The sequence below is a fragment of the Callorhinus ursinus genome, unplaced genomic scaffold, assembly GCF_003265705.2.
Source record: "Callorhinus ursinus isolate GAN/ISIS: 27379988/994484 unplaced genomic scaffold, GSC_fseal_2.0 scaffold54, whole genome shotgun sequence".
Taxonomy (NCBI): Eukaryota; Metazoa; Chordata; class Mammalia; order Carnivora; family Otariidae; genus Callorhinus; species Callorhinus ursinus.
This window is the reverse complement of record NW_027397116.1, coordinates 1,122,173-1,135,100: the sequence shown is the minus strand read 5'-3', so window position 1 is coordinate 1,135,100 and position 12,928 is coordinate 1,122,173. Positions and strand designations below refer to the sequence as shown.

Here is a 12,928-nt window from a genome sequence, read left to right as displayed (position 1 = left end):
CCTATTTTTTATTTATATCTGAGTTCTTCTTTCTTTAAAATTTTGGGATACAGTTTCTTCTAAAAGACCAAAATATATCCTAAATCTCTAGCGTATGGCTTGCCTGATTACATTATCTTTTTAAAATTTTTCTTCTTTCTTTTTTCAACCAACTTCTTGTCAATTCCTTTTTTAAAATCTTTTTCAATTTTCATCTTTACAGTGGTATTCCATCCCTTCATCAATTTACCCTTATTTTTGTATATATATAAGTTTTTCTTTCTTTAAAATTTTGGGAGGCAGTTTCTTCTAACAGACCGAAATACACCCAAAATCTAGCGTGTGGCTCTGTTCCATTCACCAGCCTGATTGTATTTTTTTTTCTTTCCCCCCTGGTTTTGGGTCTCTTCTGATTTCTTTGGTGTATATTTTTCTGGGGTCGTTGTTACCCTTTTAGCATTTTGTTCTCTCATTCATCTATTCTCTGGACAAAAATGACAAAACGGAAAAACTCACCTCAAAAAAAAAGAACAAGAGGCAGTACTGACTGCCAGGGACCTAATCAATAGAGACATTAGTAAGATGTCAAAACTAGAGTTCAGAATGACGATTCTAAAGATAGTAGCTGGGCTTGAAAAAGGTATAGAAGATACTAGAGAATCCCTTTCTGGAGAAATAAAAGAACTAAAATCTAACCAAGTCGAAATCAAAAAAGCTATTAATGAGGTGCAATCAAAAATGGAGGCTCTAACTGCTAGGATAAATGAGGCAGAAGAGAAAATTAGTGATACAGAAGACCAAATGATGGAGAATAAAGCAGCTGAGGAAAAGAGAGATAAACAACTACTGGGTCACAAGGGGAGAATTTGAGAGAGAAGTGATACCATAAGACAAAACAATATTCGAATAATTGAGATCCCCGAAGAAGAAGATAGAGAGAGAGGGGCAGAAGGTATATTGGAGGAAATTATAGCAGAGACCTTCCCTAATTTGGAGAAGGAAACAGGCATCAAAATCCAGGAGGCACAGAGAAACGCCCTCGAAATCGATAAAAATAGGTCAACACCTCAACATCTAATAGTAAAACTTATGAGTCTCAGAGACAAAGAGAAAATCCTGAAAGCAGTTCAAGACAAGAGGTCTGCAACCTACAATGGTAGAAACATTAGATAGGCCGCAGACCTATCCACAGAGACCTGGCAGGCCAGAAAGGACTGGCATGATATATTGAGGGCACTAAATGAGAAAAATATGCAGCCAAGAATACTATATCCAGCTTGGCTGTCATTGAAAATAGAAGGAGAGATAAAAAGCTTCCAGGACAAACAAAAACTAAAGGAATTTGCGAACACCAAAACAGCCCTACAAGAAATATTGAAAGGGGTCGTGTAAGCAAAGAGAGAGCCTAAAAGTAACATAGACCAGAAAGGAACAGAGACAATGTACAGTAACAGTCACCTTACAGGCAACACAATGGCACTAAATTCATATCTTTCAATAGTTACCCTGAATGTAAATGGGCTCAATGCCCCAATCAAAAGACACAGGGTATCAGACTGAATAAAAAAACAAGACCCATCCATATCCTGTCTGCAAGAGACTCATTTTAGACCCAAAGACACCTCCAGATTTAAAGTGAGGGGTGGAAAACCATTTACCATGCTAATGTACATCAAAAGAAAACTGGGGTGGCAATCCTTATATCAGATGAATTAGATTTGAAATCAATAAGAGATGAGGAAGGACACTGTATCCTACATAAAGGGTCTATCCAACAAGAAGATCTAACAATTTTAAATATCTATGCCCCTAACATGGGAGCAGCCACTTATAAGCCAATTAAAACAAAATCAAAGAAACACATTGACAACAATACAATAATGGTAGGGAACTTTAATACCCCCCTCACTGAAATGGACAGATCATTTAAGCAAAAGATCAACAAGAAAATAAAAGCTTTAAATGACACACTGGACCAGATGGACTTTACAGATATATTCAGAACATTCCATCCCAAAGCAACAGAATACACATTCTCCTCTAGTGCCCATGGAACATTCTCCAGAATAGATCACATCCTGGGTCACAAATCAGGTCTCAACCGGTACCAAAAGATTGGGATCATTCCCTGAATATTTTCAATGCTTTGAAACTAGAACTCAATCACAAGAGGAAAGTTGGAAAGAACTCAAATACATGGAGGCTAAGAGCATCCTACTAAAGAATGATGGGTCAACCAGGAAATTAAAGAATAATTAAAAAGATTCATCAGAACAAATGAAAATGAAAATACAGCTGTTGAGAATCTTTGGGATGCAGCAAAGGTGGTCCTAAGAGGAAAGTCTATAGCAATACAAGCCTTTCTCAAGAAACAAGAAAGGTCTCAAATGCACAACCTAACCCTATACCTAAAGGAGCTGGAGAAGAACAGCAAATAAAGCCTAAACCTAGCAGGAGAAGAGAAATAATAAAGATCAGAGCAGAAATCAATGAAATAGAAGCCAAAAGAACAGTAGACTAGATCAACGAAACTAGGAGCTGGTTCTTTGAAAGAATTAATAAGACTGATAAACCGCTGGCCAGACTTACCAAAACGAAAAGAGAAATGACCCAAATAAATAAAATCATGAATGAAAGAGGAGAGATCACAACCAACACCGATGAAATACAAAGGGAAAAATGAAGAGGGGGGGGAATCGGAGGGGGAGACGAACGATGAGAGATTATGGACTCTGAGAAACAAACTGAGGGTTCTAGAGGGGAGGGGGGGGATGGGTTAGCGTGGTGATGGGTATTAAAGAGGACACATACTGCACAGAGCGCTGGGTGTTATACGCAAACAATGAATCATGGAACACTACATCAAAAACTAATGATGTAATGTATGGTGATTAACGTAACATAATAAAAAAAAAAGTTCAAAAAAAATAAACAAATAAAACCAAAAAAACCCAAACAATTATAAGAACATACTATGAGCAACTCTATGCCAGCAAATTAGACAATCTGGAAGAAATGGATGCATTCCTAGAGACGTGTAAACTACCAAAACTGAACCAGGAAGAAAATAGGAAATCTGAACAGACCCATAACCAGTGAGGAAATTGAAGCAATAATCAAAAATCTCCCAACAAACAAAAGCCCAGGGCCAGATGGCTTCCCAGGAGAATTCTACCAAACATTTAAAGAGGAATTAATACCTATTCTTCTGAAACTGTTCCAAAAAATAGAAATGGAAGGAAAACTTCCAAACTCATTTTATGAGGCCACAATTACCTTGATCCCCAAACCAGACAAAGACCCCATCAAAAAGGAGAATTACAAACCAATATCCCTGATGAACATGGATGTAAAAATTCTCACCAAAATGCTAGCCAATAAGATCCAACAGTACATTAAAAGGATTATTCACCATGACCAAGTGGGATTTACTCCTGGGCTGCAAGGTTGGTTCAACATCCGCAAATCAATCAATGTGATATAATACATTAATAAAAGAAAGAACAAGAACCATAGGATCCTCTCAATAGATGCAGAAAAAGCATTTGACAAAGTACAGCACCCTTTCTTGATTAAAACTCTTCACAGTGTAGGGATAGAGGGTACATACCTCAATATCATAAAAGCCATCTATGAAAAACCCACAGCGAGTATCATTCTCAATGGGGAAAAACTGAGAGCTTTCCCTCTAAGATCAGGAACATGGCTGGGATTCCACTATCACCACTGCTATTCAACATAGTACTAGAAGTCCTAGCCACAGCAATCAGACAACAAAAAGAAATCAAAGGCATCCTAATCGGCAAAGAAGTCAAATTCTCACTCTTTGCAGATGATATGATACTGTATGTGGAAAACCCAAAAGACTCCACCCCAAAACTGCTAGAACTCATATATACAAGAATTCAGTAAAGTGGCAGGATATAAAATCAATGCACAGAAATCAGTGGCATTTCTATACACCAACAAGACAGAAGAAAGAGAAATTAAGGAGTCGATCCCATTTACAATTGCACCCAAAACCATAAGATACCTAGGAATAAATCTAACCAAAGAGGCAAAGAATCTGTACTCAGAAAACCACAGAATACTCATGAAAGAAATTGAGGAAGACACAAAGAAATGAAAAAACGTTCCATCCTCATGGATTGGAAGAACAAATATTGTGAAAATGTCTATGCTACTTCAAAGAAATAGAATAATCCTAAATTTATATGGAACCAGAAAAGTGCCCAAATAGCCAGAGGAATGTTGAAAAAGAAAAGCAAAGCTGGCGGCATCACAATTCCAGACTTCAAGCTCTATTACAAAGCTATAATCATCAAGACAGTATGGTACTACTGGGACAAAAACAGACACACAGATCAATGGAACAGAATAGAGAGCCCAGAAATGGACTCTATGGTCAACTAATCTTTGACAAAGCAGGATGAAATGTCCAATGGATAAAAGACAGTCTCTTCAACAAACGGTGCTGGGAAAATTGGACAGCCACATGCAGAAGAATGAAAGTGGACCATTTCCTTACATCACACACAAAAATAGATGCAAAATGGATGAAAGACCTAAATGCGAGACAGGAATCCATCAAAATACTTGAGGAGGACACAGGCAGCAACCTCTTCGACCTCAGCCACAGCAACTTCTTCCTAGAAACATCGCCAAAGGCAAAGGAAGCAAGTGCAGGAATGAACTATTGGGACTTCATCAAGATAAAAAGTTTTTACACAGCAAAGGAAACAGTCAACAAGACTAAGAGACAACCGACAGAATGGGAGAAGATATTTGCAAATCACGTATCAGATAAAGGGCTAGTATCCAAAATCTATAAAGAACTTATCAAACTCAACGCCCAGACAACAAATAATCAAATCAAGAAATGGGCAGAAGACATGAACAGACATTTCTGCAAAGAAGACATCCAAAAGGGGACGCCTGGGTGGCTCAGTCAGTTAAGCGTCTGCCTTCGGCTCAGGACATGACCGGGGTCCTGGGATCAAGTCCCACATCGGGCTCCTTGATCAGCTGGAAGCCTGCTTCTCTCCCTCTGCCTGCTACTCCCCCTACTTGTGCTTGCTCTCTCCCTCTCTCTCTATCTCTCTGACAAATAAATAAAATCTTCAAGAAAAAAGACATCCAAATGGCCAACAGACACATGAAAAAGTGCTCAACGTCACTTGGCATCAGGGAAATACAAATCAAAACCTCAATGAGATACCACCTCACACCAGTCAGAATGGCTAAAATTAACAAGTCAGGAAAACAACAGATGTTGGCGGGGATGCAGAGAAAGGGGAACCCTCCCTACACTGTTGGTGGGAACGCAAGCTGGGGCAGCCACTCTGGAAAACAGTATGGAGGTTCCTCAAAAAGTTGAAAATAGAGCTACCCTACGACCCAGCAACTGCACTGCTGGGTATTTACCCCAAAGATACAAATGTAGGGATCCGAAGGGGCACCTGCATCCCAATGTTTATAGCAGCAATGTCCACAATAGCCAAACTATGGAAAGAGCCCAGATGTCCATCAACAGATGAATGGATAAAGAAGTGGTATATATACACAATGGAATATTATGCAGTCATCAAAAAAACGAAATCTTGCCATCTCCAACGACGTGGATATATCGAAAGGGTATTATGCTGAGCGAAATAAGTCAATCAGAGAAAGACAAGTATCATATGATCTCACTGATATGAGGAATTTGAGAAACAAGACAGAGGATCATCAGGGAAGGGAGGGAAAAATGAAATAAGACGAAACCAGAGAGGGAGACAAACAGTAAGAGACTCAATCTCAGGAAACAAACTGGGGGTTGCTGGAGTGGAGGGGGGTAGGAGGGATGTGGTGGCTCGATGATGGACATTGGGGAGGGTATGTGCTAGGGTGAGTGCTGTGAATTGTGCAAGACTGATGAATCACAGGCCTGTACCCCTGAAACAAATAATCCATTACATGTTAATAACAAAAAAAAAAAGGTAAAAAAATAAATAAATAAAATTTTTAAAAAATCTTAAGTGCTGAAATACACAAAATCCTTTACGGTAAGCCTCCTCTCATGTATGCCCATAATTCCTGTTTTACAGATAATAAAAGGCTTAAATGAGTGAAAAATTGTGCCCAGTATTTCATAGCCAGAAACTGGAGAAGTGGGATTTGAACAGAACCAGTCAAACTCTATAGAGTCCACACGCTGAACCACTGTGCCTTCGGCCACTCCAGCTCAGTCCACGTAAGGAGCTGAAACTCACCTGAGGATTGCAGAGATTCTTACCACACATGAGCTAGGCCCAAACCCTCATCTATCCATATCTACCAGCATTTACAACCATTACTAAGTGGCAATCGGAGGCATCCATCCACATTTTAGGAAATTCCAGCAGGGTCACAAATTTTTTAAACTGTGCCATGGGTCATGCTGTCCCATCCAGATCCAGGTCATCCTTCAGAGCCCAGATCAAGCCCTACTTAGTGAGAAAAGCCTGCTCCCACCAGCCCAGCTTCCAGGGATCCTCCTTTCTGATCAGTCCAACCACTCACCACCTGATGACAAAATGTCTTATTTTCTTGCATCTTCTATAGTCTTTTCTTTTCCCCGAAACATGACCCTAAGCTCCTTAGTAACTGGAGATTTTGTCTTCTAACCATTCTTCACACCACCGATAGTCAATATATACTTGACCTCCACACTTGATTTTTAGTATCTGAGATCTGTAGAATGAGTAATCTCTAAAGGACCACATACTATTTCTAATGCTTTGGCAAATATATGAAGGACTAATTAAAACTGGTTTAAAAGCACTTGCTTTGACAATCAATTTGTGTTCCTACGACAAATGCATTTATTTCTGCAACGTTTACCGAAGCAAGAATGCCAACTGCTTCCCTCAGTGTTTTCCTTAGTTAATTTCAATTGAGCCAAGATTTAAGAATCTAGTAAGAATAAGCACTACAGTGACAGAGGACAAAGAAGCTGCATCTCGTGGGACAATTCTGATCCATGAGCGGAAGGTGCCTTTGAGGCCTTTTGTTGACGAATCATCAGAGACATCGTTTGAGTAATCAGTAATGTCTGCCATTGATGAGGAAACACACGTAATCCACTTGCCATTTAAGGAAAGGCACTGCCTTTCTAATATAGTAACAACTTGATTCTCTTAATATTTAAACAGAGGAGAGAATCGTTGTAGAAGGAAATGGAGTTGGACTGTGTCACCTGTACTCTTGGCCTGCAATACGCACCTTCTCCATGGGAACCATTGGCCTGGCTACCATCTTGCTTTGCCTGCCCCTGCAGTATTCCGCTGCTCTGCCCTCTAGCTGCTATGTATCTTGTTTCTGCAGAAATGCTGTCCATACGACATGGTATCCAAGGCTATGGTAGATACTATCCTTCTAAATTCCACTCCTCATACTCTGTCCTCAGGCTCATGGTCTCCCTTAGTCCAAAACAGGACCTTTGATTATTCACAGAGCTTATCTTTTCTGTTGAGATTGTTTCCACTCCCAGTGAACTTCAATTTATACCCGCTAAGCAACCATACAAGCAACTGCAACTCCAGCAACGTACCAGGGCTTCCGTTCCGTTGTACGGCGTCAAAGTGAAAGCATTTGCAAAAAAGCGAAGCTGAGGAAAAGAAAAGAACCGTCATTTTGTGGCGGTGTAGAACAGAGTCACAAAAGCATTATTCATTTATATACTAAAAAAGATAATCTGCATTTCTCATCAGAGAACATTTTTTTAAGTATCGAAAACTAAAGAAGTCTAAAAAGGAAATATCACTTAATCTCCATCACTCTGAGCCAACCACCTTTAACATGGAGGCATAATTCCTTCTCATTTTGTTCTTATACCTGCCATCATGGAGGGACATTTTTTGCAGAGCTCTGCAAGAGAAAAACATTTCCTATAAGCAGCATTTTCTAGTGGGGAAGGAACACTGGTCCTGCAAGACGCTCAAAGCACAAAACAAAAGAAACAAGCAAAAACATGGTTCCGTGGCCATACAGTGCACAACCATCCCCTTCTTGGGAACTTTTAATGCATATGACCACATTGAGAGCTCGGAGAAATCAGTTTAATATCCCTTAACACAGGTTTCTCAAAATTATGTCATCCTAGAACTCCTGGGAGCTATGGTGCATGATCAAAGACACAGCCCCTGACAGAGAAGGGGACATTCAGATGGTGAGGCAGGGGACAGCAGGGTGTACAAAGCGAAAGTGAGACACGAAGGAACTTCAAAAACCGCAAATGAAATGAAACTCTGCCACCTTCTGGTTCAACTTCTTAAATCAGTTCCCAACCCTTAAACACATCCTTTTGGTCCCGGGTCGAAGAGCTGAAGTAAGTGTTCATCACTTACCAGCCATATGATGGGCAGCAGGACTGTCCACACACAGGGAGGGAGAATTCCACAGGTCATCCTGGTCACCATTGTGCCTGGACACACCACGCTGGAATACAGACCCTGGGAGCACAGGGAGGAGCCAAAGTAAGGTTCAAATGCAGTGGACTCGATGCAGCCCATCCGCGGGCTTGTGAACAAAGGAGACAGGCAAACGAATCAGGAAGCCGGGGCATGAAGGATTTACGCTCTGAGCTGCCCCTGAAGCCTGGCAAACCATTGCAGTGAAAGAATCATGTCCGGAGGACTCACGAGGAGAGGCGCTCAGGATGCAAAGATGAGGAAGACAAGGTCTCTGTTCTCCAGAAACTCACAGAACAAAGAATAACCCAGCTTGGGGCTGGAAGAGAAAAGCAGGATCTGGTTACTGGAGTTTGTCAAGTACTGGCTTAACTGAAGATCGGGTTATCGATCATAATAAGCACTGCAGATAAAAAAGACACCTACAATACAGTCTCTGCCTTCAAGAAGTTTCTGGTCTAGTAGAGAACAGACAGCTAAACCTAAAGTTTGTGTCTGCTCCCCTGCAGGTACATAAGCTGCACACTTGCAGCTTGAGGAGGGAGTTCCTGTTATGAGAGGTGAACGAAGGACTGCATGTGGTTCCACAAAGCAGCTCCCCCAACTAAAGAGTTCTACATCAGGTCCTTAGCCTGGGACCTGTCATTTTAGAAAGATCTGCCCTCGAACAGAGCCCAATTAACACAGAGCGTGTACTACCAGGAAGGGCCCTGTGTGGGCTTTACCAATCCTTGGAGCACTGGGATTGGTTTTACTAGTTGACTTAATTCAATTTTTACTACATTTTTACCTTATGTAGCTATTGACCATTTTAATTCTAATTTTTATTACTTTTAATTTTATTTTTTCTTTCAAATGAAAATAGGAAGTACCAGTATAACCCAAACAGTTCAGTGGGCAGAGAGCACCCCGAGCAAGAGCAGCTGGAGGATGTTCTTCCTTTACTCGGGGCTGCAGAGGCTCCGTGCCACCTGACAGATTATCCAATCCCTGGAAGTCCCCGTGATTTACCAAAGGTCCTCTGGAAACAAGGAAGAGCCTGGACTCATCAGAGACCAAAACTTCTCCCCAGGAGAGTAACACATTTTCCCCCAGCGATAGCTAAGGAAGATTTCTTATTCTGGGAGCTAGCTAGGAACAGTTAGGGACTCTTCAGTCCTAAAGACAGACATCTGTGAACTGAAATCCTGGGTCTCGGACCCCTGTAATGTTCTGATGTTGAGCGACAAAAGAAACAAACAAGGAGGCAGCCTCATCGGAGAACCCAGTCCCCCTGCACGTCACAAGAATCAGCTGTGACAACCTGAGTGTTGTTATGAGACGTGGGTGAAAGGTGATGACTAAACTCTAGCAGGTGGCCCCATGGACCAACGGCATTCCCGGTGATACAAGCCTTCAAGAGGATGTCGTTCCCCCTTCCTAAAAGCCAAGGAGGAAAAGCCGTGGGCTGAAAACCAATCATACAGGCTTTAGGAGACAACAGTATTAGCTAAATCTCTCTTTCTTGTAAAAGATGAAATCCCAAAGCTTCCTTGACGATTAAAACTTAAGTGAAATCCCAGAACATTTTATGAAAAGAGAAGCTAATCCACTCTGACCTTGCCCCCAAAAGGAAGCTTCCGGAGCACAAGCAGTCGTGACAACTTTACAAACATCTGAAGAAACCTCAGAAGGAGCCTAACCACTGGACCAACACACTGAACTCAAATAATAATAATAATAGTAATAATAATCGTAAGGATGATGATAGCCAACATAAACACACAGGGGCACATGTACACGCGTGCAGACCACGCGCCTCCCGTACACACAAGACACCCATACACGCGCACATACCACATGGACAATCATAGCACACACATATACACACACCCGCAAACCCAGCGTGTGCACATGGCTAGACCCTCCCCCCACTCGTTGACACCCACACGTGCATGCATGTGCAGACACAGACGCGCACACACACATTCCGAGACTAGTAGCTACTGTGAATGCTTCACACCATCCCTCTCATTCGACCCTCCCAACAAATCTGTGAAGCAGGCACTATTTTTATCCCTATTTTTCAGATGAGGAAACTGACGCATCGGGAGATGAAATAATCTGTCCACGCATTCAAATCCAGTTCTAGGAGATGCTCTCAGCTTCTACGCCTAGACCGTCCTCTTTCCTAAGAGACAGGGTTCCAGGAGAGAGAGTTCTATCTGACAGACAGGATAAACCCACTCGAGATCATCACAGGAGGCTCTGACTGTGTCTGATGCATCGCCAGAGAAGGTCCTGCAAGGGCAGAAAGTTTCTTGGTCACCTTTTTCTTTCTGCTTTCTCCTCAGCCCTAGGCCTGGCCCAGTGCCCTAAACACGGTAGGTCTTCTGTAAATATTAGTGGCATTAAATTTCTCCACAGCCCCACACTCAAACAGCAGAGTCAAGGCAAACAAAGGAAAATGCCATGGGAAAGCCTGGAGGTTTTCAGTGAAGGTTTTAGACCTGAGCAGGAAAGACATCCAGGGAGCAGTAAGCTCCAGATCAGAGGCCACAATGAGCTGGGCAAGGGCTGCTTTCTCCAAAGAAACACCCCCAAACCCCAGAGTCCTCAGAGAGACAGAGCTCTGGAGTCTCACCAAAGATCACCACTATCCAGAAGGCTTTGTAACTACTGAAGGTCCTAGAGCATCTGATATGAAAAACCCCTGGAACACAGCATGGTTTAGTGGGAAAATTCCAACCTATAGTCAAATAGCCCCAGGCTCAACTCTGAGCTCGACCATTAACTAGCTGTATGACTGGGTCAATCACCTAACCTCTCCACACTGTGGGGTCCTCACATGAAAATGGGAATATTCAGGCCTACACTCAGTGTGATGGGAAAGGCACTGAATGCCATACACAGGTAAGGAGTACAGCACCTCAAGTATGTGCTTTGTTAGGCTGAGCCAGGCCTCACCCGCGGCCGCTCCCGCGCCACCGAGCCGGGCCTCACCCGTGGATTGAAGTTCCGGTTCAGCGCCACACTCAGTAGGTCAATTGCGTATTTGGAGGAGCTGTAGGGCTCCTGACCTCTGCTGTGCTGGATGTCCTCAAGGTGGAAATTAGATTTCCTTGCATTGCGAGATGATGTCCAGATGAGCCGGGAAGGACTGTCGCTGTGACAGAGGAGAGCTTCCAGTTCCTGAACCTGATAAAAAAGCAACAAAATGGATCAACATCTATTGGAGGAGTACAGGATAACAGCTGTGAAGCCAATGTAAACGTATCCTGGAGCTGAACAGGAATGTCACTGCTGGAGGGGCTACTCCAGACACGCGAGAGAGGGCGGCTTGAATGACCCATGCGGGTTAGGGTTAGAGTTAGGCTTAGAGGCATCGGTATGAACTGATGTTTAGCTTCATAAAAATAGAGACGGTTACATATAAAAATACTTATAGGTACTTACATATACAGGGGTTACCATGCACGTGTATCTCCCTGCTCTGTTAGCCTAGAAGCTACTGATCCATCGGTAGCAACAAGCACCAGATCTTGGTTTCTAATACCATTGTCTAACAAGAGGAACCAGATCTTGGGATGCCTGGGTGGCTCAGTCAGTTAAGCATCCGACTCTTGATTTTGGCTTTAGGTCATGATCTCAGGGTCCTGGGATGGAGCCCCATGACAGGTTCCACGCTCAGTGGAGAGTCTGCTTGAGGATTCTCTCCCTCTGTTCCTCTCCCTGCTCAAGCTCTCTTTCTCTCTCTCTCTCTAAAATAAGTTAATAAATCTTAAAAAAAAAAAAAAAAGTGGAACCAGATCTCCTTAGGGAAATGGCTGATTCTAAGACTGGGGCAGGAAATATACCCAATGAGCCTGAACCATCTCGTAGTGCCAGAAAGAACATGCTCAAAACAGAAAACCACACCAACGAGGCTATATCAGAGATATGCAGGATCCAATGCAAAGAGCCCCCAGAGACCCAAATTGGAATAATTTGGGCAAGAAAATAAAGTAGTATTTCCAACTCAAAGTAGGAAATACATATCCACAAGCCCATAGGAATATAAGTGATTTTCGCAGCTTTATTGAGATACACTTGACCAAGAAATGACTGAGTAAAGCATTAGATAGAGAACAGACAAATCTCTCTTGCAGAAAAGTTCCAAATAATTTATGTAGCTAATCGACCCTTTGGGGCGTCAAACACAACCCCTTAAGTGCGAGCTATACATAGTCTCTTCCAAAGAGTACAATACGGAAAGGGAGAGAAAGACAAAAAGAGAGACTTCACGATGAAAAAACCTGACAAACACAAGCTGGGAGATCAGAGAGAACGTCAATGCTAACAAGTCACAGTGACATTTCATGTGACGTGACGTGACGAGAATGGTCTTCACCTCTGTGGTCCTCCTCCCGCAAACATGTTACTCAAGTCTAACCATGAGAAACATTTCAGACAAATCCCAGCTGAGGAAAAATACCTCAGCTGGAATCCTCAAAACTGTCAAGATCATGAAAAACAAGGGAAATCTGAGAAACTGTCACAGC

At 42.3% G+C, this 12,928-nt stretch overlaps 1 protein-coding gene across 3 annotated transcripts in view; it reads right to left on the bottom strand.

The window, feature by feature from the left end:
• HSD17B7 (hydroxysteroid 17-beta dehydrogenase 7) overlaps positions 1-12,928 on the bottom strand; it is a 29,509-nt gene that overhangs the window by 6,521 nt on the left and 10,060 nt on the right. Inside the window, exons 5-7 of one of the 3 annotated variants that reach the window (XM_025892092.2) lie at positions 11,391-11,585; positions 8,346-8,450; positions 7,550-7,606 (exon numbers count right to left, since the gene is read on the bottom strand). In XM_025892092.2, the coding sequence (XP_025747877.1) occupies positions 7,550-7,606; positions 8,346-8,450; positions 11,391-11,585 (357 nt within the window). The remainder of the gene's footprint in view (positions 1-7,549; positions 7,607-8,345; positions 8,451-11,390; positions 11,586-12,928) is intronic. The other 2 variants (XM_073884046.1, XM_073884047.1) reach the window with 2 other exon arrangements.